Raw genomic sequence first — 26,847 nt, forward strand, 5'->3', positions numbered from 1 at the left:
TCATAGGATCATAGAATAGTTACATTTGGAAAGGACCTTAAGATCATCCAGTTCCAACCTCCCAGCCATGGGCAGGGACACCTCACACTAAACCATGTCACCCAAGGCTCTGTCCAACCTGGCCTTGAAAACCACCAGGGATGGAGCATTCACATTTGCTTCCTTGGGCAACCCATTCCAGTGCCTCACCACCCTCACACTAAAAAACTTTGTCCTTCCATCCAATCTAAACTTCCCATTTAAGTTTTAACTAGTTACTCCTTGTCCTATCACTACAGTCCCTAACGAAGAGTCCCTCCCAAGCAGCTTTATAGGCTCCTTTCAGATACTGCAGGGCTGCTATGAGGTCTCCATGAAGCCTTCTCTTCTCCAGGCTGAACAGCCCCAACTTTCTCAGCCTGTCTTCATACGGGAGGTGCTCCAGCCCCTGATTATCCTCGTGGCCTCCTCTAGACTTGTTCCAACAGCTCCATGTCCTTATTATGCTGAGGACACCAGAACTGCACACAGTGCTGCAAGTGAGGTCTCACACGAGCGGAGTAGAGGGGCAGGATCACCTGCTGGTCATGCTCCTTTTGATATTAGGAGAGAACTTCAGGTGCACCCTTGATTCATGCTTTTGGGCTCCAAATTTTCAAACAGGGAGTAATGAATCCAGTTCATTGCCCTGCACATGTGCCTAGGAGCAAGGATTTGTTTTACTGCAGGTGTTCCTATGTTCAGTTTCAGGTTGTGAATGGTATCTATGTTTAGTGCCTAGGCAGAAACTGAAGTTCAGATGCAACCTCCAGTATTAAAGAAGACTTAGCCACATTTGCAGCACTTCAGCAGAGGCAACTGCTGATAGTATTTCTCTGTCACATTTTTCCCCCTCATAATTTCAACCTTTTGTATCACATGCAATGCAGTTCCTTCCCTTGGCATATTAACCATTCACACCTTCACATGAATCTTCCCACAGTGATGTTGGTAAAGCCAGAACAGGATTGATGAGGACCTCAAGCACCAGGAAACCCTGATGAAAGGGAGTTTTTTAAGGAAGGAGTTTTGAATTAAAGGCTGATAAATCCTGTGCCTTCACTTTCCAGCTCCCACAGACAAAATACTAAGCTCATACCATAATACAAGATGCTAACCCTAACCCTTCAGGGTAATTTACATCTCATCTCTAGCTATGTGACAGAGAGATGGAGGATCTGTCACATTTCTGTGGGGTGAGTCTATAGGAAATACACTGTGTAAGTTAAATGACTTGTTTAAAAACAGACAGTTGCTTTGTGGAAGCCAGAAATTCCTTGTGGTTATGGAAGTACACCCTTCCTCAGCGGCACAGCTAATGGGATCTGTTTGTTAATACACCACCCAGGGCCACTCTTTAATCTGATGGGCTCTCAATGTAGTAGTGTGTGTGATGTCCTGCTCTCAATCATCCCTAATGGGATCTGAAATACATAGTTACATGGGGAGGTTTCCAAGGCTTCCTCAGGACACTGAGAGATGGCCTGGCAGGGTGTTTGTGGTGAAGAAGGATGTAAAGGAAAGGAACATTAATGCGGCAGGCAGAAGATATGGCTAATCGACAGTGCTAGGAGTAGCTCATGTGGATTTTCCCTGTGGAGTATAAAGAACCGTGTCCACACAGGGCTGGAACTGCCAAGGCGCTGCCCTACACCAGGGGTAAGGGCACCGGGAGTCCCTGTGCCCCCCTGCAGTACTGCCCAGCGGGGCGGGCAGGGGCAGCGGCTGCTTCCCCACCGCAAACCGGTGACGGGAGCGGCAGGCACCGGCGGTACCGACCCGCCCGGAGGGGGTGAGGGCCAGCGAGCACGGCGGGCGGGTAATGGCGCCGTTCCCATGGCAACAGCGGGAGGCTCTAGGCGCCGTTACGCCGCTGTGCTCCCGCCCCCTTCGCGCTGTGGGACTGGTCATGTCGGTGCTGCGCGGGCCGAGGCCCCGTGCCGCCGGCAGGAAGGGCCCGAGGAGGCCGCTGCCGGTTAAGCGGGACTGGGACGTAAGTGCTTCCTCCTCCCCGGGGCTGCTCCGGCCTGGGGAGGCTTTTCCTTGCGGGCAGCACGACGGGCCCGGGGTTGTTTGAGCCGGGTGCCGCGCACACCGAGCTAAGGCCTCTGGCCGGCTGGGGAAGAGCCAAGGAGGCTCCGTGCCCACGGAGGTGCTGGCTGGGGTGGGGGGAAGCCGTCCTCCATGGTGGGGGGTCACATACGGGACATTCTCAGTTTGTGTGTGGATTTGGCTTGGTAGAGGTGTCGGTTTTGCTGTTTGCCTACCTCGCTGAGGATGGAATGCTTTACAGTGGCTTAAAAATTCACAGTTTTATACTGTATATGATAATTATATTGTAATTTAGAGTTTTGGTTTGTATTTTTTATATGAAAGTTGAAAAAACTCCTAGTTTGTACTGGGTTTTAATGTGTTCTGGGGTTCCTGTTTGCAGAGCACCGTCCATGATCTGTCAGTCCACCGTGCAACTCCTGAGGACATTGTAAGTGTAATAGCAGTCGCTGCAGCAAGGAGATATAGCTGGTTATCTGACCTAAGTGTTTACCCTACTTTGGGGGATATTTTCTCCCTTTTTAAGGTTCGGAAAATACTCTCTCCTTAGTGTTAGTTCTTTGTTCATGATAACATGCATCCCCAGCTCTGGTGGTTGGTGGTTTTCAGTTTTGTGTTTCCCTGGGGAAGCAGGAGCTACAGTTTTTATTTCAGTAAACTATATCCCATCATAAAACCATAAATGCATAAAAACTCAGTGGGTTTTGAAGTTAAGTCTCATCTCTGCTGGAAGGATTAAAAGCTGTGCTTTATTTTAGGAATCTCTCTAATTCAGAGTGTACTCAATTTTTGTTTAATGGCTTAATGTAACTTTATACTGAAACACCTGTTCATTACAAAATATGTAAGCTCTATTTCATTGTCATTGGTCTCACTGATTACCAGGATGGAATAGCAGTATGAGCTGTTGATGCTTATGAATTTTGACAGGTTTGTCAGGACATATGGACACAATAGCAGAGAGAGGCCTGGTTCTATAAATGGTTGACTTCATAGCTTCCAGACACTTTAGTAAGTGTTAGGAGAGAATATTGCTGGTGACTGACAGTGTTAAATCAGGAAATGCATTATGTCTTTTTATGCATATTAGAGGTGAAAGTGTTTGGGTTTTTTTCTCCCTTTACAGCTGAGATGACTCTTGCTGAGTCAGTGGTGTGGAGCAGGTGAAAACAATGGCACTGTAAGCTTCTAGATGCTTGTGAAGCTGTTATTGGTGCTACCATGAAGTGAATATAAACAGTATTCAGTGAATGAATGATAAAATCAAGAAGAGCTAGTTAGCATCACCCTGCAAATTCTGCTCTAGAGCATCCCTTGATTTTGAAATGGTTTCTTTCATGTTTATGTAGCTGCGTCGCCACGAAATACACAAGTCAAAAAACAAAGCACTGGCGCAGCTGGAACTGCAAGAGAAAGCACTGAAAAGAAAATGGAAGAAGCAAAAGGCAACTGATTCCTTGGAGAAAAGAAAATTGATTCTGATGCGTGAGGTGAGAGCTAAACCCACACTTTCAGCCTGCTGAAGATTATTTGCAGCAGTAGTGGAAAACTGCTCTTGCAGATAGGTCAGCATTTGATTCCTCTTGGTGGATAACTTGACTTTGTATATGCATGCACTCTCCCTCCTCTCTGTGCTGTGTGCATACAGTATAGGCTAACTCATCTATACAGTTGTACATTTGATCCTTATTGCCTGGCTATGCCCTGTGTAATTTTGCAGGCCTCCTGGCATCTCAGCAGTAACTGCAGAGTTAAACTTTGTGTTGTGAAAAGTATCTGTATTCCTTGTGTTCTTATTGCTCTCTCACCTTTTCCTCCTCCTCTCTAGTATTTTTCTTTGATGGAAACATCAGTGTTTCTCTTTCTGGGAGGGACATCCTTATCTACCATAGCTTTTGTAACACAGAGAAAATGCAATCATAGGGGCAAGAAGTTGGTAAGAAAGAGCTTGTCTGGAAGGAAAATTGACCCAACAGAGGTTGGGGAGCTATGGCTGCTAGCAGACAAGCTTATCATCTGGGAATTGAAAAGGTTGTTCTCTGGGCATTCTGAAGCACTCCTACTGAAAATGTACTGCTTTAATTGCTTTTAAATACTGAACTATAGCAGGAAACCTAAGCTTAGCTAACAGACAGTAGATGTCCCTATCTGGAAGAAGATTTCAGTGGTAGACATCCTTTTGTTTCATATGCCAGACAACTCCTTGCCATATGTTACAAAAACTAGTCTCAAAACATGGTTGTTAGCTTTCAGACCTCATCAGCACTTGGACAACCTGAGAATTTTCTTGTAAGTAAAAATTGCTAATGAACAGTATTCATCTAGCAGTTCAGATAAACATGATCTGGTAGTGCTATAAATGTGCAGTGAGTTAGCCATCACAGACCCCTTCTCTCTTGCAGCTTCTCTGCATTTTCAGAAGTCTTCTGATCTCTCAGAACATTCAGACATAGACAGAAACGAATTTAAGTACTTGGAATTGAAGTTCACCTTCTAGTTTCCTGTTTGACACCTGCTTGACCCCGTAGAATTTTTGTGTTAAGGGTATCGTGCTGATGAAGCCTCAAAATTAATTTTTACCTTAGTTACCTTCATACTTTTCTGCCAAGTGCATTTTCATGGAGCATTCAGAAAAGCTATGATGGGCTTTTATACAGATTTCTCTAATGTAGTAGAAAGTTAGTTTCAGTAAGACTTCCCTGCAGAAATAAATGATTTAACACAAAGTTAGATTTGATGGCTATCCTGCTACGATTTGGCTGTACTACCTATTATGTGATTTTACTCATTTCACAGATGTATAACTCATCAATAGGAAATAGTCTTGTGAAGTTTTTGCCATTTCTAATGGTAATGCACACATACCAATTCCTACTGAGTATCTTTGCCCTTCATACTTAAGAGGTTACTTTACTCAACATACTCTGTGTCTGCTTCTGAACTGGAGAAAAGATGTTTCCAGACAGGAGGACAACAGGAGATGATGCCAGGTGAGATGAAACCCATCTGGCTGTTGCTGTTTGAAACACTAGCATCTTTTTGAGTGGAGAGAAAAAATAAGTGGAGGAGAGTCACCACTTCTTCCTGTCTGGGGCTTTAATCTTGTTAATTACTAGGTCCTGTTGCTCAGAGTAACTGAGGGGACTCTTCATTCTGTGTCTCCCAATAGAAGACACCACTGTAGATTGTGTCCTCTTATCTTGGTGATCTCTTTTCCTTTACTGCTGTGAGTATAGCTTCCTAAGCCTCTTGAATCCTACTCTATTGCAACAGACTCGGAGGCAAAAACTAGGAAGATGCTGCTGCTAGTGATTTTTTCAACCTTGTAGGCTGAAAAGTTATGAAATAGATAAGCAAAATTTTAGTATCTTGGGATTTGTCTGTCTAAAAATCTGAATGAAAAAAATAATACAAGCTTGCCTCTGTAACTGTGGATTGTGAATGTGGAGGTGCCACACATGTTAATGTATTGCACTGAAGGGTAGGTGGTGAATGGATTATCATAATGGGGAGGTTTTAGGATTAGTCTAGTCTTTAAAAACAATTTAAAGAGAAGATGAATTTTAATGAAATCCATGGCTGATACTAAACTGAGACAAAGTACAGCATTTGTCAAGGGCATGTAAATGAGCCCAGAGGGGCTAGAAGCAGATACCACATTGTTTTCTGCTGATCTCAAATACATGTGAGCTAAGCTAACTTGGGAACAATGTTCTGAAATGTTCATAATGTCTTCATCAGCAGGGTGAAGCTGTAGAAGCTGCTGATGCTGAAAGAGATCTAGTAGGGAAAGTGAAAAATGAATTGGTATAGCTTTTGTCTGATTAAACACACCACCTTAGTTTTAATTGCTTTGGGGAAAGAAATTGTTTTGGGACAGGAAATTATTTCCATGCCTTCCCTGCCTTCCTTGCATTCTTCTTCCTTCAGATCTGGCATAGCTTTGTCTAAAAACCTCCATTGTTTTGACATCAGATGGTGGAATGGAAAGACTAAATTTAGTTGGTGTCATGTGTGAAAACTCAGTAGTGATTTGGGAAAACAGATATGTGAGATGACTGAAAGATGAATATTCACTGGTTTGCTGAATTGCTTTTGAGGAGAAATATAATGTCCTGCAGTGTAATTCAGGCTCAAGGATTAGAAAGACATGGAATGTAGGTATGTGGGGAAACTTCTTGACATAACAAAGCATACTAAGATACAGGACTGGGCAACAGATGAAATTGCCACTGCCTAGAATTTTTTGAATGAGGCTGAATATAAACCATTTCATCAATGGACATTGAAAGAAGCTTAGTGGAGATAACGGCATATAGTGCTGTGAAACTGCTGCAGACAAGTCCCTGTTATGATTCCTGGGGGAGCAAGAAAGGTCACTCAGTTCTCAGATCTTGAGCAGGAGAGCATACATACACCTGTCTTTTCTGCAGGATTTTCTGAAGTGCTTGCAGCCTCTCTGGCTAAATTGAATTAACCACGATGAAGTGGAGGTCACTCTCACATCTGCTCTCTTCTCAGTTGTACAAGAGTAACTACCTTCTTCCCAAGTTGTGGGGTGTAATTTTACTAAGTTGAAATTTCCAGCTTTGTGAAGAACACCACGAGTCAGTGAGGAGTTTGAAATTGTGTTCAATTCAAACTGGGGACATGTGAAACCGTATCCCTGCTCAGCTCTATTCAGCTCACAGTAGCTAAATGCCTCTTGCTTTGCACTTTAAGGACTCTGGTCACTCACCCTGGTGCCAGAGATGGACTTCAAATACTGGGGGAGAGAGACCTTGAATACAGGATCTGTGCCTTGTGAGAAATGTGTGGAGATTCCCAAAACATCTTCTGATGACAGATGTAGTCAGCTGTGTTTATGTCTGTTGAAACTTCTGTCGTGGTCAGTGGCTTAAGTTTTTCAGCAGGATTTTCAGTAGTCAAGGCTGAATGAAGCAAGTCTGCCTGAATTGGTTTGGATCTCAGCAAATAGTGCAGTTTTGGTTGCCTGTCAGATGTAGATAAGTGTTCTATGACTTGACAGCATCATTATCATTATCACATCTGATCGTTACGATCAGATGTAGATAAGGGCTCTTTGACTCAGTATAATTATCTGATAATTGACTGTTTAATAATGTTATTTATATATTGTAATTAAACTATAATTATCTGATAATTATTATCAAATCGTAGAATAGTTAAGGTTGGGAAGGAGACCTAGGTAAGTTTTCTTTGCCTCATCATTTCATCTTATAATGATATGTTAGAACACTTATTGACAACTCAGATCAAATGGTTTGTGGATACATACTGTGTTTTTTTAATCACCAGCTGTATGTCTTTGTTTTGATGAGCATGTCAAACACTCTTGTGTTTGTGTCAAGCTGGAAGGAGAAGAGTGTGAGAGGATTAATGAGGAAGAGTCAGTGCAGATGGGGGCCCCACAAATATTAACTGTTTAATTTTTCAGAAACTCAAGAATGAAGGATGTTTTTCTTCTCTATCTTAATCAGGATCTAATTGCACAGTACCAGCTTTGCAAACGTTGTCTTGTTGGCTGTTCTCTTGCTAGCTGTTGAAAGAACAATACTAAAAAAAAACAAAGGAAAAATTGGTCTGCCCAGTATGGAATATTTCCTTATATGCTATACTTTCAGATTCTGTCTGATCAATACCAGTTGCAAGATGTATTGGAACGAAGTGATCAGGTTATAGCTGTGGCAAAAGACTTGGTTGGGGATGCTCCTCGCACGCGAACAGGTAGACCATCTCATTTATATATGGTAGCACATTTAAGGTTATCTCCTTGCTTTTCCTAAATAGTTCCGCTTTGCAAAGTGTTATTTTTAACTGTTTTCATCTCATCATGTGATGTAGCAGATCAGATCCTGTTCATGTTGGATAAAACACAGATAGCACCTTCCATGGCAGGGTAGAGCGACCCATGGCTTGTTATGCTGCTGTACTATGGAATTGTGGACCACTTGTGGAATTTCAGATCATTTAGTGTGAAACACTTCATGCTTACTGTTTCCCACAGCCAAGCTACTGGCTGTACAGAGCACCAATCTGAGCCACTGGAGTAGCTTTGATGGTCATTACCACATTGGTTGACTGTTTGGATATTGCAGAAAGTTCCTCAGTAATTTGTGAACAAGGCTTTTCATTTTCTTACCCTAGTTTGTGGGTCGTTACGCTGCTGGAAGGCAGGATTGGCTGTTTTCATGTGGAATGTTAAACATAGGTTATTTTCTCTGTAGGTTGTCATTGTCTTTTGCTTATAATGACTACATGCTGCTTCTGCACAAGTGTATTCACATAGATGAGGACAAAAGCCTGGTACGTGGCCAAATATGTTAAGATAACAGTATAGTTGGCCTCTGGCAGTTGCTTAAAGCATTGTACATCCCTATAACCCTTTTTGTGATAAGTATGGGAACTTGCTTTTTGATACAAAGTCTTGTGATACACTACAGACCGAGTCCTCTGTGTTCTTCCCTGTTTTGTCTAATTCCTCTAGGTATCCCTAATGTAACAATGGCTCCTAACTGTGACCTAGAATCATCTCAAGGACCCATTGTACAAAAATGTGATACTCCCACTCAGCTTTCCATCCTTAGCGAATCTGTCATGCGTTCCCAGGTAATGTATGTCCTGTTCTGTGCATGTCCTGTGGTTTTTTTGGTTGCACAAAGGAATAATATTCAACGGCAGAGTTTCCAAGCAGAAGCCTGTCTTCTGTGTGTTGTATACTATGTTGAGAACATATGTAGAAAATTGTGTTAAATGGAGCTGAGTTGGTTTTGTGAGACTCTGGGAACTGTGGTTTTTTGATTTCTTAAACTTTGAATATGAACAACAAACGTGGCATAGAAGTGCCCTCATGTTAGCATGCTCTCTCTCTGCAATCCTGGTATTAACAACTTGAGAACAAATTACAGACTAAGAAAGCAATTCTCTCGCTTAACTAATTGTTACATAGTGAAATGTATGTATATTTTAATATTTAATACATATTTATATATACACATAGAAATAGTATATTTAATATATAAAACATACCTCTGATTTTCTAATTATGTCTGCATATATGGGGACATAGCCAGTTGGGCTCCAATTTGTTTCTGACAACACATGTACATGTACTCCAGTTATCTCCGCTGTCTTGATTAGTCCTACAAGTTCAAGTTTTAATACTTCACAGTATTTTACAATTATTTAGATCTGTTTAAAAAGTTTTGAAGTTCTTTAAGTTTGTTTAAAGATCCATTTAGGTTGACCTTGTGTTCTGTTTTCTTTTCATAATGTGAGTTGTACCAGGAATGCTCACTGTGGCTTGAGAACAGGCATATGACACTCCCAGAAAACAGCTCACTGATAAAGACAAAAAGGGCTGTGGGAGCAAAAGTGATGGTGTCTTATTCTCATGGTTCTCTAATCCTGTTTCTTACTATCTTGCACAAATATCTGCAATTGGAGTTGCAGTACTTCTTTGTCATGTATTTCAGTGTGGTATTTGGTTTTGGGTTTTTTTTAATATGAAGAATTAAGTGTAGCATCTTTTGTGAGCTGTGTCGCTGGATGCGTGCTGCAGGATAGGCTTATGCTATGTAAAAGAAACATATACGGAGAGTTGTCTGCTGAACTTCTGTGTGATTTTTCTTGTCCTTATTTGCCTACAAAATCATAGTTAAAGGCTCTCTGGTGAAGCCTATCCAGAAGCATAGAGATCTGGTATTTTGAAGAACCCTAGTTCCAAATTTGATTGCTGAAATTTTGCTATGCATGTAGGGCATAGAATTGTATCTTGCTCTGGTTGCATTTTACACATAGAATATAAATGTAATTTTACAGCTCTCATTGCAAAGTTGTTTAGTTTTTAATTTCAAAAGGCTGGAATTTTAGCAATGCTGTAATTTAAGTTGCTTTTTCCATCCTCTGCCTGCTATATGTCTGCATTTGTTTTGGTGCAGTCTTTAAAGCTTTTTTTTATCTTAGTGTGTGCAGTCTTTCTTATTTAATACAAGTAATAAAACCCAGTATTAGAAATTGAATTAATCACTTGCTGTGATATTTTCAGAGGCAATTGTTAGTATCAGGATTTTATCGGTGCTGAAGTCCCCAAAAATTCTTGCCACAGAGGATTGCGTTTTTCTTGGGTTTTCTTCTTTTCTTGTTTTTCTTCCCAATACTATTGCGGAAGTGGAGACTGGAACAAATGTTTTTTGTTTTTCTTGGAAACAGTTCCCAAAAATTTATCTCAAACTTCTTCCTAAAACTAAACTGAAATTGCTCTGAAAGTCCCTTTCTTGTTTCCTTTGTTGTCTCCTGAAAAGGCTCTTAATGAAGTGGAAGAGGAGGCATCATCAATCTGTCAATCAGAAGATGGACACCATGACTCTCCGCGTTTCAAATCCAGCATCAGTTCTGACAGGTCAGTACAAATATATCCAGTCAGGTTTCCACCTCCTTAACACTGGAAGATTTTTTAATGTCTAAGGTATTGCATGGTTGTAGTCAGTTTTTCATTTTGCCCTTGTCCTCCTTTCCTGACCTCAGAATTCCAGGGAAAGCCTTCCTTGTAACATTCAGACTGGGCATTAGTTAGAGGAGGAAACTCACCTGAGCAGTTACAGATATCTTAAAAAGCTTTTTCCAGACTGTACAGATAACTTAGAATCATGCTTTTATCCTGTTGCAATTCACTGTTATGCTTGTTTTGCATGTAGACTACTTCGGTTGTTGAGAGAAGAAAATTCCTTGGTGAATTCCCAGTTGTGGGCTGAAAAGGATATGAGAAAAACTGCCTTATCACAGGAATCAAATGTGCCTTTGACTCCAACTGCTTCTCCATCATGGGATCAGTCAGGTTGGATTTGCCAAATCAGCATCTCGGGGGTGGTTGAGCTACTCGCAGGATCCTGTGTGGATTCCTCTTTTGCGTGGGAGACAGAGACATATGCTTATTTAGCTTGGATACATTTCCAGACTAAAAAGACAGTTCTTCTAATAAAATTACTTTATAACATATTACTGTTCAGAACATTCCTGAAATACTTCACTTACTTATGTACTTTTTTGTGTTGTGTTTAAATCAGCCCTCAATGGTAGCAGTGTAGTCAAGAGAATTCATTCAAGACTTCACAAGGAAGACAAAGAAGAAGATACTGGAGACTCCACTTACAGTGTGAGACAAGTGCTGAACCCGAAGTCAAGGAAACAAAAGCAAATTGCAGCAAAAGGTTTAGTACTTACCTCCCTTTGACCAATGTCCTCAATATCATAAGGTGACATAGATTGAAAGGGATCTTTGGAAGCTGTCACAGGGCTGACTGTTGGATTATGGGAAACATTGTCCATGTAAGTCTTGAGCATCTCTAAGGATGGATGTTTCATAGTCCCTCTTATAGCCTGTTCCCCTCTATTCTGCAAGTTCGTTGGCAAAGCAAATTCCATAGGAATCTGGGAACCATAAATACAGCCCTTTGATGCCATCTGTTACTTTGCAAGCTGTGGAGTTCTTTGCTGTGCAGGGCTTTTCTGTTTCTTAGAATCACAGAATGGTTTGGATTGTGAGGGACCTTAAAAGCTCATCCAGTTCCAACCTGCTGCCATGGGCAGGGAGACCTTCACCTAGAGCAGATTGCTCCAAGCCCCATCCAACCTGGTCTTGAACACTGCCAGTGGTGGGGCAGCCACACTGGGCAACCTGTGCCAATGTCTCACTGTCATCACAGTAAATAATTTTTTCCTAATATCTGAATCTACCCTCTGGCTGGTTAAAGCCATTCCGCCTTGTCCTGTCACTGCATGTCCTTGTAAAAAGTCCCTCTTCAGATTTCTTGTAGCCTCTATAGGCACTGGAGGCTGCTCTAAGGTCTCCCTGGAGCCTTCTCTTCTCCAGGCTGAACAAGCCCAGCTCTTTCAGGCTGTCTTCATTGAAGAGGTGCTCCAGCCCTCACAGCATCTTCGTGGCCCTTCTCTGGACTCGCTCCAACAGGTCCATGTCCCTCTTGTGTTGGGAGTCCCAGAGCTGGATGCAGTACTGCAGGTGGGGTCTCACAAGAGTAGAATAGAGGGGAGAGAATCACCTCCCTCAGCCTGCTGGCCATGCTGCTTTTGGTGCAGGCCAGGTTACATTTGGCTTTCTGGGCTGCAAGCGCACATTGGTGGGTCATGTTGAGCTTCTTGTGAGCCAGTTTCTGTTACAGCTTTCTATTTTATGCTGCACAGACTTGTGATGCATTTCAGTACCCATATTCTACACGAATTTGTATGTGGGAACTGATATCAAATACAAACTGTAACATGAAAGGACTGTTGTAAAAGAGTTGTTCACTAAATATGAGACCTGAAAGCAGCTGGTATTTTTCACTGGCTGTTCACTGGCAAATGTTTCCGTGCTGTTAGCTGAGAAGGAGGAAAGTATAAACAGGTATCTAAGATAAAAGCACCAAGCAATCGTACTTGAGAGGTACTAATGCGGTGGTAGAAGATGTGTTTTTTGATGATGTGAAAACTGAAATTACATTCTTTGATGGTCCATTCCAGCTCAGGGCAAGAGAGGGCTTCTCCTTTGATTTGCTTTAATAAACAATGTCATTTTTCTGGTACTGCAAAGCTTTTATAAAAGTTGAAATTCCAATTACACTTTTTATGGTTTTTTTTTCTCCTCAGTGAAAAGGAAACAAACTGCACAGAGCTCTGTGAGACAGAGGAGAGATGGTTCCCCAGGTAATTCAATCCCCATTGACCTTCAGAGGGACAATAAATCCAGCCTGGATGTTCTTAACCACATGATGCATGAAGTGGAGCATGAATTGGAGGAATATGAACGATGTACAGGTCGTGTGGTTCAGAAAACTGAGAGAAGTGAAGGGCTCAGTGGGTTTACCTTGTCACTGGTGAACGCTCTCTGTCGTCTGATGCGCTACCTCAAAGAGGTGAGAAGACTTTGTATTGCTTCTATAGAGTGCATAAAAAAGGTATAAAGCTGCTTTACAGACATGAACTTCTGTCTTTTTTGGCTCCCAGTCAGTTCACTTTGAAGTCTGATTATTGTTTCTTATTATTTGGATTGCATGCAATTTAGAGTTAGAACTTTGTTAGAAACAGGTATCCCGAGTGAAAAGAGAGGATTTGATTGGAGCAAGTGTCTCTCAGTGGAAAATACCAGCTGAAATTATGTGAAATTTGGAGATGGGGTGTATTTCTCTTATTCAGGAATTCCTTTGTGTAAATACAGGCAACCATCTGGGGAAGAGCTCCACCTACTAATACTGATATGTTTATTTGACTTTGTAGCCTCTATTCTTTTAGTAGTGGTGGTCCAAAAAGTGGCAGTCCATTTACCCATTAGTGATAGAAGGGCCTCTTTCATGAACAGGAATGTTTATGAACAGGAATAGTACTCTTTTATGTACAGGAAGCCTGGCTACTACAGTGGTCTATGTCAGAATAATAGACTAATCTGTTTAGCAATTGATAATAAATGATAGTCTGGAGAGGGATCTTTTACAAGGTCCTCTTGGGACAGGACAAGAGGGAATGGCTTTAACCTGCCAGAGGGAAGATTGAGATGAGCTCTTGGGCAGAAGTTCTTCCCTGTTGCCCAGAGAAGCTATGGCTGCCCCATCCCTGGCAGTGTTCAAGGCCAGGTTGGATGAGGCTTGGAGCAACCCGATCTAATGGAAGGTGTCCCTGCACATGGCAGGGGGTTGGAACTGGTTGAACTTTAAGGTGCCTTCCAACCCAAACCAGTCTGGAACTCTATGATAATATCCTTTTAGTGCAAGAGGTTCATTACAGTAAGGTCTTTTTCCTCATGCTCAAGTTGATTATTTATCATATAAAACTTTTGGCTTTTTTAAATTAAAAAAAAACAAAAAAAACCCCAAAAAACAAAACAACAAACTAAACCCTGTAGAACTTTCCCTAAGGGATCACATTAGAAAGTAAATATTTTCTCTATTTAGTCAAATTTGTCTTCATTAATGAATTAAGGAAACTAAAGAATAGGCACAAGTAGCATAGGATACTGACAAGCATCAACACATCTGGAGTTACTGCACGAAGATTCAGTGACTTAAAAACCTGTATCCATGCAGAGAGACAATGCTGGTAGTTACAGTCTGAAAAAGTTGTAAAGGCAGGAAAAAAAAAGACGTACAGGACTCCCTACAGTGTTCTGGAGCAACAAAGAAGGAACAGTAAGCTCTCTGACAGTTCTTAAGCCATGAAAATTGGATTTTGTGAATGTAATGAAGTCAATTTAGCAATAGTGGCAAGAGCTGTTGCAGTTCGAGCTCCTGTTGACCCATTCCTGGTTCTAAATATAAATCTGTATTGGGTTATAGTAGGTTTTTAACTTTTTCTCCCTCTTTAGAGTGAAATGCAGCTGCGTGAGAAGGAGGTGATGAGGCAGAAGCACGAGGAGACGTTGAATGAACACAGAGAACTGATTGATGCTCTGACTGCAGAAATACTTCTAGTCAGGGAGGAAAACAGTACTATGCAGGTACTGATCCCCTTGCTCCTTACCCATTAGGATGACTTGCAGGAATACTGAGTTGTGTTGCAAGTATGGGCTGAGATGCATTGTCTCATGTTCAAGAAATGATAAAATTGAATGAGGAGCCTGGGAATTTCAACAGCAAGTAGGAGATGTGAGGAAGGAATGCTTGGAAAGTCATTATTTTACCTTCATTTAAATTCAAAGCCTGAGGAAAACTGTATTTCTGTGAAATTGAGCTTTACTTTATCAATCTAAAACCTTAAGCATCTTCCTCAGCACTTCTGTACTAGTAAGACTACTGGAGCAGCTGAGTAACCTGGATGTAAAACTGCATTTACTCTTTTTTTCCAGTTTGCAGTGGATGTAGATTTGTTCAGTGGTTATTTTTGGGAATGAAGCAATAAAGCAACATTGGAGAGGAAGTGGGGTCGTGAGTTAGGAAAGGAATACCAAATAATTTGTTTGGGACAGGAGAGGAAATAAATGAGAAACCTGGAGACACTGGTATTTAATACAGACACATGCAGTGGTATTAAGAGGCCAAATTTCTTCACAGGGCTGCTTGTAGTATCTAATTTTCTAGTTTGTGGAGTACAGATTTCCATATCCCTCTCTTTTTTTTCTTTTTCCTCCTTAGAAGAAGCTTCAGCAATACATGACAGTAACAGATGAACAGCTGATGTCTCTCACACGAGCATTTGAAGGCCTCCCTTTGGTAGAACCCAGAAGAGAACAAAGTCCAAACCATTTTGGAGTTACAGGCAAAGGTCCGGCAAATGGCCAAGGTGTGTGTATGAGTGTGTGAAGGATGAAACGGGAGTTGTGGCTAGTTTATCCCTGTAGTGGGAAATCTGGTACTTAATAGTTACTCAAGCAGACATCTATGCCTTGCATGAGCATGAACCTTACTTTTGGTAGTTCATATGCCAGGGGTTCCGTTGTCTTTTGCTACAGATTATTTTTTAACAATATTATAGGTTGTATTCCATCCCCATTGGCATCATTCAGTCCGGATCAGGACTTCAAGATTAACCTTAAAACAAAGCAAAACCCAAACAAGCAAACAAAAAACCGAATCAGATCTTGCCTTTCTGTTCCTGAAGCAGCCTGACAGTCTGAGAATGGTTCTTCCATGAGACACTGGAGGTCGCTGCTGATCAGAAATAGCAGCTTCTGAGGCCTGTTAGCTAACCAGACAAATCTGCTACCTGATACTTGTAAACTGAAACGGGTAGTTGAGATTGGATATAAAGGAGAAGTTCTTTACGGTGAGGGTGGTGAGGCACTGGCACAGGTTGCGCAAAGAAGTGGTGAATGCTCCATCCGTGGCAGTGTTCAAGGCCAGGTTGGACAGGGCCTTGGGAGAGACTTACCAAGAAGTATGGCAAGGCAAGAGCTACATGGAAGGAAAGGAGCCTGTTCTGTCAGTGTTCTGCTCTGATTTTCTGGGGGATAGAAGGAAAAAACCACACAACCACTCTCCCCACAAAAAACAGCCAAAGCCCAAATCTCCCTAATCAACAGTTCTGCAGGAGTGGAATATCCAAATCTTTTCTTATAGGTCTCTTCTGAGGAAAAGGCATCTTCCTGAGAGGAAAGCTTCCTAAAGTTATGGAAATGCTTCCCAAAGTTACAAAACTATTTCTTCCTTCTCCTGCTTCAGAAAGAGATCTCTTGTACCCTTAAGGCATCTGACTGGATGTGAAACATTTGAGATAGCTAGTTTAGGACAGAAACCATGTGAAAGTTAACAGAGGACTTCTCTGGAGAGAGAAAGAATGACTTGAGAAAGGAGAGGGGGATATCACAGTGACAGTAGCATGTGAGGAGTGTACTTCATAAATGCATTTCTGTACAGTGAAGCAGAACAGGAAGATCTTGCTTGTTTCTTGCCAGGGTCATTGAATAATAGGTGATAGGTTTTAAATTCAATCGTAGAATATCAGTAATGTGAACCACAAGCAGTATTTTATGTGAACATTCTCTTCTGGCTCTTCACCTTTGAAGGGTGCTTTTTGACTACTCTTGCATTTTGGAATCAGGTACGTTCTGCTTAATTTTCCACTAACTCTCTCCTGGGAACAAATGTCCCAAACAAAATCATTAAGGGACAATTCAAAGTCAGCACTAGTAAAGCATATTAAAATTTCTGTAGTCTCATAGCTTGCTAAAACTTTGATTTCATGTTTTACATCTTCTGCTTCCCTAGTACTTTCAAAATAGATGGCAATGTAGACATAAACTACTTGTAGATAAATACAGAAGAGTGATTATTCTTTCTTTAATGTAGGAGATGTCTGATTTGAATTAAGTCAGAAAAAGATCGAGTTGTAAGGCCACATGTAAGAGCCCTTCTTGCTTTTAAGGACAGTAAAGATTTATATTATACTTGAATGAAGGAGTTCTGTACCTGTGGATCAAAAGGAAGTTTGGAGTGTGTGTGGAGCGTACTGTAGTCTGTCTTTTCAGATACCTGAACAGAAGCGTTGTTATTGAGATGTTTCCTTCCACTGCTATTGCACTAAAACTAATTATTTTATTTATTTATTTATTGTTACTTTATCCCTGCTTTGTCTTTTTCTTTAGAAAAACCTGACTTGAGCTGTTCTGAGCCCAGGACTGATGCAGGCAACAGGGAAAATATGCTGAAACTCCCACAGGAAGAACTTCCTTTCACGTGTCCCCCAAGGCCAGGCACCTCAGGTGGTGTGGGATCTGGTAGAGGCTTGCCAGCTCATGTCTTCCAGCCAGCTGTGCTGTTGTCACCCCCCCGGCAGAAGAGCAGTCAGGAATTGTCTCCCCTCCAGAATGGTGAGATCTCTCTGGCTCTGGTAGACTTGGGAGTCTGTAGGGTGTTGATGTTTCAATCTCACACTACCTTTGGAGATATATTATTTGAAGGATATGGAGCTGTTGGGGCAAGTCCAGAGGAGGCCACGAGGATGATCTGGGGCTGGAGCACCTCCTGTATGAAGGCAGGCTGAGAAAGTTGTTGCTGTTCAGCCTGGCGGAGAGAAGCTGCTTGGAGACCTCAGAGCAGCCTTCCAGTGTCTGAAGGGGGCCTACAAGCAGAGGGACTCTTCATCAGGGACTGTAGTGATAGGACAAGGGGTGATGGGTTCAAACTGAAACAGGGAAAGTTCAGGTTAGATGTAAGGAAGAAGTTCTTTACTGTGATGGTGGTGAGACACTGGAATGGGTTGCCCAAAGAAGTGGTGAATGCTCCATCCCTGGCAGTGTTCAAGGCCAGGTTGGACAGAGCCTTGGGTGACATGGTCTAGTGTGAGACATCCCTGCCCATGGCAGAGGGGTTGGAACTGGATGATATTAAGGTCCTTTCCAACCCAAACCATTCTGTGATTCTATGATTTTCTATTGAAATTTTTTAATCTGTATACTTAAACACATTAGTCCTATATGACTGGAACACTCAACTTGTGCATCCACGTATGCATTTCTTTGCTTTCTGTGCCTTTTGCTAGATTTCCTTTAGACTTTCTGTCTTCTGCAGTTCTCCGTCTGCTGCCTGTGATCCTGTCAGTGGCAATCCAGACTGACATTTTTATTTTATACTGGTTTTGATTGTGACCTGTAGTATTGCTGTAGCTCTTTGATATCATCACATCATCTCAGACTGCTATCTGCTGCTGGTGTAATCCAGCCTATATCACCTGTAACAGTGGGACCACTGAAAGCTGTAAATTCAATGCCTTTGCATTCTGTGCTGCAGACAAACCAGGATGTCTGTAGGTTATATATTCTTGCTTTGAGCCAATCTTCCCAGCAGAGCTTTTTCTAAAGGCTTTGGGAGCATGTTTCCATTTGGTTTCATTTAATACACAGGAAGTGGCTTGAAGAAGTTTGGAGTGAATTTGTGTGGTGCGGGATAACCAGAATAACTCAGTCTTGTATCAGTATCCATAGGCAGACACTCAATTCTGGTTGTTAGGAGGAAGAAAGTTCGTCAGGTGTAATTAGGGAAGGTATTTAGGACCCTTTGCAACTCCCCAAATCAGCTGTTTTCTCCTGCAATTGTCACTGTAACCACATGCATCTTACTGGATGTGCTAGGCCTCTGTAATCCTCTGTGCTGACAGGAAGCAGGGCACAGTAGTGGGGTTTTATATCTCCACACCTCAGCTGTGTGGCTTTGTAAGCCTTTTCCAAGTCAGAAAAATAACCCACAAGTCCTTTTGATTTCTAAGGAGTTAGCAGGGTAATTGAAAGATTCTGTCTAGTTTAACCTTCTGGTGGGCTGCTGTGAGTGAGAAGGCACATCAGGAGGATATGAGCTACAGGTAGTGTTCTGCAAAGAGCAACATCTAGTTTCAGTCCCATTGAGAACTGTCAGATACTGTAGGTTACTTGAAACAGGAATATAAAACTGTATTCCTGGACTTGGCTACAATTCAGCTATGTCGAAATGTATTGTTACTCTTTTAAGACAGTGAAGGATGCTAATGGCTTAACCAGTCTTAAACTTCTTGAATGTTTCTGTATGAAAAATGATTCATAAAGCAAATTTGTGTGTAAATTTTTAAATGTCATGCTCTGCTGAAGAGGCAGAAGCTAAAGCTTGGGAAGGGATAGGCTATTTGGTATATAAAACATAGGAAATCTGTGTTTGATCACAAAATCCAGCTTGGATTTAGGACATAGCAGCTGACAGTGCAGTAACATGCTTAGTGTGTGGTGTGTTACCTGTTTCTAATGATGACCATGACACTATTGAGGGCAGAGCATGGAAGCCCCTTTCCTAGAGGGTGAGTAAGTAGCCAGTTTATTATGCCAAAAGTCTGTATTATTTTGTTTTATTATTCAAGTAGTTTAATTCCCAACCCAGTATAAATATCTGAGCTGAAATACAAAGTTACAATCCATTAGGTAAAGTAGATGTATTTTGGAAAATGGAGGACTAACTAAGAAGTGGTGTTTGGTCTGTCAGCTAAATTAAAACATTTAAATGTAAGACTGTTTGTAATAGGAAATATTAAAGCCAGTGAGAGTGATTTTTGATCAGTTACATAGCACCATTCAAGCTAGATGTTACAATTCAGATGCCTGCTTGATTGTTACTAACCTGATGCAATAAAGTCACTGTCAATTTCCTTGATGATTATCACGTTTGTTTCGCTACTGTTCCTTTGTTTCTTGTTTGCAGCATTCACAGTCATTCCTCAGTCTCCTGAAAACACCGACAGAGAACCGTGCAAGGAAAGAAGCTCACCTTCCTTCCTGAGAGCACAGAGTACAGTTGAGAACTGTCTCATCTCTCGAAGGCAACCAGTTCCTCCTGCAGACAGAGACTTGGAGAGTTCCCATGAGAAAAGCAGTGTGTCCTCCTCCTGTGACACTAGGAAAAGCAGCCCAGGTGAAGAGTTACTTCCAAACAGCGATCTGCTGGGACAGATAGCTGAGCTCACCCGGCAGAACTCTCTCATTAAAGCTCAACTCAGCAAATTCAGAGGCTTCTCTGAAGACACAAGTGACTACCTACATCAGTTAGACCCACTACAAAATGCAAATCCTAGTCCAGCCTCTTCACAAGGACAGGTGAGAATGTAACATAAATTATGGATTCCCCTTTCTGCTGATCTGCTTTCCTATAGCTTACTGATGCTTTAATACTGTTCCTTTTCTGTTGTAAAGAGTATAAAACCAAATATTCTTTTAATCCATTCGTTTGGAGGCTTGTGATTTTTATCCTTCCCTAGGAGCTTAACAGTAGTTTCTTATGTTGGGCTTATGTTGTATATTGAGTGCTTGAAAGTGTGCAGCATATTTATGAGTTTAGGATAAGATTATCATGTAAAAAAGAGGTTTGATTGCAATGTTATCCTCTTGAATGTTGGACAATACTAGTGAAAGCACTGCACCAACCCACAGGTTCTTGTCAAGCTTATTATTATTAATAAATTACACATTTAAACCCATGTCAAACATCTTTCCTGCTATTGTGACCCAAAAGCCCGTGAGATTGAAGTTAGTGCAGGTGCATCTCTTGCAAATACTTGATTCTAGTGTATGTACTAGTTGGGTCTGCCTTGTTAGTCCTGCTATCTGGTGAAAATCCCATGATTGTTGGGAAAAGGAGAACTTGAAGGCTTTGGTTCACATAGAAAACCTTTTAAGCTGAAACTAAGCAGCTATTCAGTGGCACCCATTAATGGAATGAACATCATAGAAATGCCTAATCGCTGCCATTGCTACTGTCTTTACTTTGATTCCATCACAGGGGTTGAATTACTGTTCAATTAAAGATCCTAAAGATTTTAAATCTCTTCATGTAAATGCAGCCTGGGAGTGTTGATCATTTCCCCATTCTATTATGTTGTGTAATATTTACTCCTTTAGTCGTGCAAAATGATGCAAACTTTTTGAAGTGGTGTTTTTGTGGAAGCAGTTCTGAAGGGGAAGAGATCAAAGTGGATGAAAACCGAGCTTAAAGATGAGTTCCAGGATACTTCTGCTAAAAATCTGCTTTTGCTTCCCCACACTCTCCTGAATATGTGTTATCTCTGAGTAAATACTTTCTTAATGATGGTTAATTGCTGGATGGTTGGGGTTTCTTTGTTTTTCTTTTTTCCCTTAAATTATGCAGACAGCAATTGTTTGGGGTTCTTTTCCTATCTGTAGGAAGACCAGTTTAAAACACTGTTGTGTTTAGTCAGTGAAGGAACTAGATACAGGACAGAGGAAGGGACAAAATGAGGTGCTGTATCATCATGTTTACTTTCAGTTTGCAAATGAAATCCACAGAAGTGCTTGAAGTACACTGTATACTCTCCTTGAAGGTGCAAATTGTAAGTTTTTAATTGGAAGTCCTTATCCAAGTAGAGTCATCTCATGGCATCGAAGAGCTTGGAGGAAAGAATAGCAGAGCTGAATCGTCAGAGTACAGAAGCACGTGATAAACTGTTGCAGCTAATAGAGCAGGAGAAGTTAGCTGCTGCTGATACGGTCCCTCCAATGACATCTCCTGTTCTGCCCCCATCCCTAAAATATCCTGGTAAGTAACCATCTTCAGGAGTAAACAAAACTAGAAAGACAATATTTTTCCCCTTTTGAGAGTTCTCTGTCCTTTTCCGATTGGATCAGCAGTTGTGGTCAGTGGTACAGTTGCTGCTAATGTCTCTGTGATACAAACACTGCTTACTTCAGAGAGCCAAAAATAGGTCAGCTAAATTTCTCCTGAAGTTAGTTTCTTAGTAAGTAGCCTGTTGCAGATATGCTTCATGGTAAATCTGTTGTTTGCTGTGTCCTTGTCTGCAGAACAGCTCTGCTACATAGTCACTGATGGGCAGAACTAGGCTTTTTAATCAGTTGGAGAATCTTCTATTAAAAGATTCCAGTATCTAAAGGGGCCTACAGGAAATCTGGAGAGGGACTTTATACAAGGACATGTAGTAACAGGACAAGGGGGAATGGCTTTAACATGACAGAGGGGAGATTGAGATGAGATCTTAGGCAGAAGCTCTTCCCTGTGAGGGTGCTGAGGTGCTGCCACAGTGTGCCCAGAGAAGCTGTGGCTGCCCCATCCCTGGCAGTGTTCAAGGCCAGGTTGGACAGGGCTTGGAGCAACCTGGTCTAGTGGAAGGTGTCCCTGCCTGTTACAGGGGGTTGGAACTAGGTGAGCATTAAGGTCCCTTCCAACCCAAACCATTCAATGATAAGTTTTAAGTATTTACATTAGGTTTCTAAAACTCATGGTAGAGTGGTTATCCAGTTTTCAAGCACTTTTAGTTTTTGGTATTTTGGGTGCTGCTTCCATCAGACTACCTTGCTGAGTTACTGCCAGTGCTAATAGAAAGAAATAACTGGAGCTTTGCAGTCATCTGAAGAGGTAAATTAGCAAAGAGAATATTCTTGCTAATTCAAGATTCATAGATAAGCTGCCATGTGTAACTATAAACAGAAATGCTTTCCAGCAGGTGAAGGTTTCAGTATCTTTTCATGGAATCATTGTAATGACAGGCAGAACATACGAGCGTATAGACATGCTGTGTCTAGGACACCTACCCTTTTCCCCTTCCTAAACCACAGAGGATGTATAAAGGAAAGGACTTGAGAGGGAGAGGAAGGAGGGGGAGGAGTGAGCATGGGTGTGTGCTTATGCATGCAGGTTCATATGCAATGACTCATGCTGTGGGATCATAACAGTTCTGACATTTCTACTGCTGTTGTAACATAAGTTCAGCACGATAAGTAAAATCTTAAAAGAACAAAGTAATCAGAATTCTCTGTGCCTCTGACTGCCAAAACCGAAAGGTTTATCCATGGAAGTATCATTCTGTGTCTGTGCACATTGTCCCTAGTAGCTCTGAGTATCAGCCTTCAACAGCTGTCATTTTCAGAGACTGGGTATGGGGCTGCTGTTTAGCCCGGTGTTTTATGTCTCATCTGTATATTCTGTGCAATGATGGAGAGATATGTGGTGCCATCAAAAAATGAGAAAATTAAGTGACTGTTGTGTGATGTTGCTGTGTTCTCATCAGAATCAAGCTATTCTTTATTGCCTAGAAAATTCCAGGACAATTGAAGTGTCTATTCCTGTGGCAGCTGCTATGGACAGCTCCAAAGAAGACAGTGTTTCTCCTGCCAGTATGGTCAGTATAAGAAGGTAAAAGTTAACCCTTTACTATTTGATTTTTGTGGTGTTTTGATTACCCATGCAGCTGAACTTGTTCACAGTGGAAAAATTGCCATGTTTTTCCTTTGGCTTCATGGACTTCCCCTGACTTCATCACACTCAATTCTATGGATATGGGACAAAGGTCCAATAGCTTTCTCACAGCTTCCATTGTTTGTATTTGAAATACCTGCAATGTGACATAAACCAGATGACTTGGCTTGTTGAAGGCTACTGATGAGGGGTCCTAACTCAGGATCTGAGATGTAATTCTAGTAGTCACATCCATTTTTCACTTTTTCAATCTCCTTTTCAATGTCTACAGGTCAGTAGGAGACTCTAGCAAACCTTGTTCACCCCTAAGTGACACATCAGAAAGTGTGAAATTAACTCCTGTCAGCCAAAGGCCAAAGGTAAGACTAAAGTCTTCAGTGTGAGAAAGTTTGTTTGTGGTTGTCCTATAAGGAAAAAGCAAGGCTGGTAAAGAAGGGGAGAGATCTCTGTCCTACCTTAAACCTACTGAGGCTAATAGTAATCAATTCATGGTGGTTTGAATTCATAGAATTCCAGACTGGTTTGGGTTGGAAGGGACCTTAATGCTCACCCAGTTCCAACCCCCTGCCATGGGCAGGGACACCTTCCACTAGAGCAGGTTGCTTCAAGCCACATCCAGCCTGGCCTTGAACACTGCCAGGGATGGGGCAGCCACAGCCTTTCTGTGCACCCTGTGCCAGCGCCTCAGCACCCTCACAGGGAAGAATTCTGGACAATTGGTAAGGGAAGCCCTGAGTGCAGTGCTAGTGATATTAGTTGTTTGCTGCCACAGAGCTGTTACTTAGAACTGAGTAATCCTGTAACTACATTTTCTGCTGTGGCATCTTCATGTATTGGAACTGGGAACCTCTGGCAGTCTTTTACTGGTGGCTTGAGAATTTCAAGTAATCATTATGCTGTACTGGTAGAGCTATGTGTAAGAGGACAGCAAGCTCTTACCTAGCTTTGCACAAGTTAGTTGCTGAAGGATAAATAAATCTAAATGTAAAGAAAAATCATTAATCTAGATTTCTGATTCTTGATGTGCAAAGAGAATAGACTACAGCCAGATGCTTTCATGGGGAACTCCAGGCAGCAGCACAGTCTGGTGAACCAGTCAGACATCTGTTTATACGTCTGAAAGCAACCATGAGGAGATTTTAACCATCTCTCCTGATATCCAGAACAACCTAAACTAGGAGTGATAAAGAGAAACAAGTTAGGGTCCAAGACTGCCTGTCCTGACAGCAAAGCACACATCCCCTGAGGGGAAATTTGGAATATTTAAGGTAGATGTGGCTTAAGTGAGGTGTCTAAAGTAGGTGGTATGACTCCCCTCATGGTGGCAATGGCAGACAATTGCTATGTATTGGTGAACTGATATGTACCAACCCTACACAAGCCAGAACTAACTAGCAAATCTGTGGGAAATCTATGATATATGAATTTCAACTGATTTCTTCTCTGTGCAGGTGGAAAAGCACAAAGAGGAAGGCTGGTTTGCATTGTCAATGCACGTCATGTAAAGTAAGCTGCGCTCAAGTCCTATATTTTGTATGGTTTCCTTATGAACCACACTAGGTCACTACCACACTAGCTAGTCCTCCTCTCCAGATGTACAGTTTAACTCTGAAGTGCTTTTCTGTCAATGCCATTCACATTCCGTGTGAAATTTCCTGGGAATGAGTTTCTGAGGTAGACATACTGCTGTGACATCAGATCTTTACACCAAATAACTCACAAGAGTGCAAACTCAGGCTGCTGTAGTAATACAACTGATACCTGTGCTTAGATAGGCTGAAGACAGGAGGTTTTGGAAATTCCATGTGAAACTTCCTGGGTCATGTATTCACACAAGATGGGAATGAAAAATTCAGGAAAAACTGAGATGAGGGAATGCAGCCTCATGTTCAAAAGCAACCTGGACATTAGGAGGCCAGGTTATTCTGGGCTTATTCCTGCATAAGAAGTAACTTGTTCCTTCTATGGTTTACACTTGCTCCTAGAAGTTGCTTTCTGTGCAGTTTCTGTATCAGGAATTACATCTGGACTCAAGGATTGCTTTTTAAAGATCCCATTTAATATTTTTATACTAAATCTGAAGTGACTATTTGAAGTTGAAATCAGAATCTCTGCTGTGTACTAAGGTATGCTGTCTTTGATACAACAGAAAACTGATGCAAGTGTGACTGTATTAAGCTGTTTTGTTATGGGTGTATGTAGTACTCTAATGGCTGTATTTTTTTATTGAGTTTATTTGACTTTTTAAAGGAGCCATTATTTTATTATTAATAATTAACAATAAAATCTAGGACTGAAGAAATGCTGATACTTCTGTTCCTTTATGGTGTAGGAGATCTGGGCAAAACCTTTTATAATGGAGATAAAATCTGCACATTTGGGGAAGAAAATACCTGCAAGTCTCAAAACTAGATTTAGAATCAACTTGATTTAATGGTTTCCTATTTTAAAATGTTCAATTTGATGGTGTTTGAAATAGATTTAGAATGGGATTCAAAAGAGGACCTGCTCAAGTATTCATTGACACCTCTGCAGTTTCTTTTTCCAGTGGTAACTTTGGGATGTGAAGAAGGCTTCTAGTCTTGCATTTTGTGAAGTAACAGTTAAAAATGCTTGGAAGATGTCCCCCAGTTCCTGCAGAGGCAGGAATGCCAAGGTTGGGATGGGCTACCATAACCATAGTGCCCACACATTAATATCATTGCTTCTGACTTCTTGCAGGCTAATGGTTGCTATGAATGCTCCGAAACCATCTAGTCAGAAATCTCCTTTTGGAGCATGGGATTGATCTTTTGAGTCATCCTCTGGCTTCCTTAACTTGGAAGCTGCTCTGTCAAATAGCTGTTTGTTTCTAAGTTGAGTCATCTTGCTATTTTCCAGTCTAAAACCACTTGGTGAGGTGAGAAATACTGCAGCTTTTCCTTTGCATTGTTAAGTGAAATGCAAGTCTCCTTGAGATCAGTAGAACTCAGGTCCAGGAGGAAAGTCAGGACTAGCTGGGACTCTGTTACCTCAAAAACTAGCATCTGTGGTGCCAGGCACCCGTTTTGTGCCCATCTGAAGCAGCAGGTCTATGCAGAGCTCCAGCCTGGCTCCCTAAAGCTGCATTAGCAGAGCAGCATGTTCAAGCTAGCACCTCCTTCCACTTGGCACAGCTAAGTAGATCAGGTGTCACCTTGTACTGATGTGGCTGGTGTGGTGCCAGTGTTTGCTTCCAACAGCGGCTGAGTGTGCTGTGCTCATCTCAGAAGGCAAGAATGTGCTACCAGGTATCTAGTCACCCTCCCACCAACTCCTCCATAGCCTTTGGCTGGGGGTTGGCAGCCAAGCAGCAGGACATTTGGCTACAGACCAGGGTAAGCACAGTAGTAAAGAGCAGGGAAAGGGAAGAGCTGCAGCCTTTGATTTCTCTTGTCCTTCTCCTTTCCCTGGTGTACCACATAGGAATTGTTTTCCCTTTGAAAATATTCCCTATGGAAAGCATGGGAAATTTTCCTGTACATATTTTGGAAGCTGCTCTGAGGTCTCCATGCAGCCTTCTCCAGGCTGAACAGCCCCAGTTTTCTCAGCCTGTCTTCATAAAGGAGGTGCT

The 26,847-nt window shown here is 41.7% G+C and overlaps 1 protein-coding gene across 2 annotated transcripts; it reads left to right on the top strand.

Annotated features, from left to right (window-relative positions):
* Positions 1-1,917: 1,917 nt before the first annotated feature.
* Positions 1,918-25,504, top strand: SPICE1 (spindle and centriole associated protein 1). 2 transcript variants are annotated; one of them, XM_034060030.1, is made up of 17 exons: positions 1,918-2,011; positions 2,453-2,500; positions 3,420-3,560; positions 7,716-7,818; positions 8,579-8,700; positions 10,395-10,492; positions 10,788-10,927; positions 11,157-11,300; positions 12,736-13,001; positions 14,444-14,575; positions 15,210-15,357; positions 17,159-17,383; positions 19,734-20,125; positions 21,410-21,581; positions 23,093-23,192; positions 23,527-23,614; positions 24,707-25,504. In XM_034060030.1, the coding sequence occupies exons 1-17, from the start codon at positions 1,928-1,930 to the stop codon at positions 24,758-24,760; spliced, it is 2,457 nt and encodes an 818-aa protein (XP_033915921.1). In that variant the 5' UTR covers positions 1,918-1,927; the 3' UTR covers positions 24,761-25,504. The 2 variants fall into 2 exon arrangements, with proteins under 2 accessions (XP_033915921.1, XP_033915922.1); XM_034060031.1 differs by lacking the exons at positions 23,093-23,192; positions 23,527-23,614; positions 24,707-25,504 and having other exon boundaries at positions 21,407-21,509.
* Positions 25,505-26,847: the final 1,343 nt, after the last annotated feature.

The sequence above is a fragment of the Melopsittacus undulatus genome, chromosome 2, assembly GCF_012275295.1.
Source record: "Melopsittacus undulatus isolate bMelUnd1 chromosome 2, bMelUnd1.mat.Z, whole genome shotgun sequence".
Lineage (NCBI taxonomy): Eukaryota > Metazoa > Chordata > Aves > Psittaciformes > Psittaculidae > Melopsittacus > Melopsittacus undulatus.

Coding starts and splice junctions, on each gene's coding strand:
- SPICE1 (XM_034060030.1), top strand. CDS start 1,928: ATGTCGGTGCTGCGCGGGCCGAGGCCCCGTGCCGCCGGCAGGAAGGGC. Junction 11,301..12,735: donor AAAGCAAATTGCAGCAAAAG/GTTTAGTACTTA, acceptor TTTTCTCCTCAG/TGAAAAGGAAACAAACTGCA. Junction 23,193..23,526: donor AGTATGGTCAGTATAAGAAG/GTAAAAGTTAAC, acceptor CAATGTCTACAG/GTCAGTAGGAGACTCTAGCA.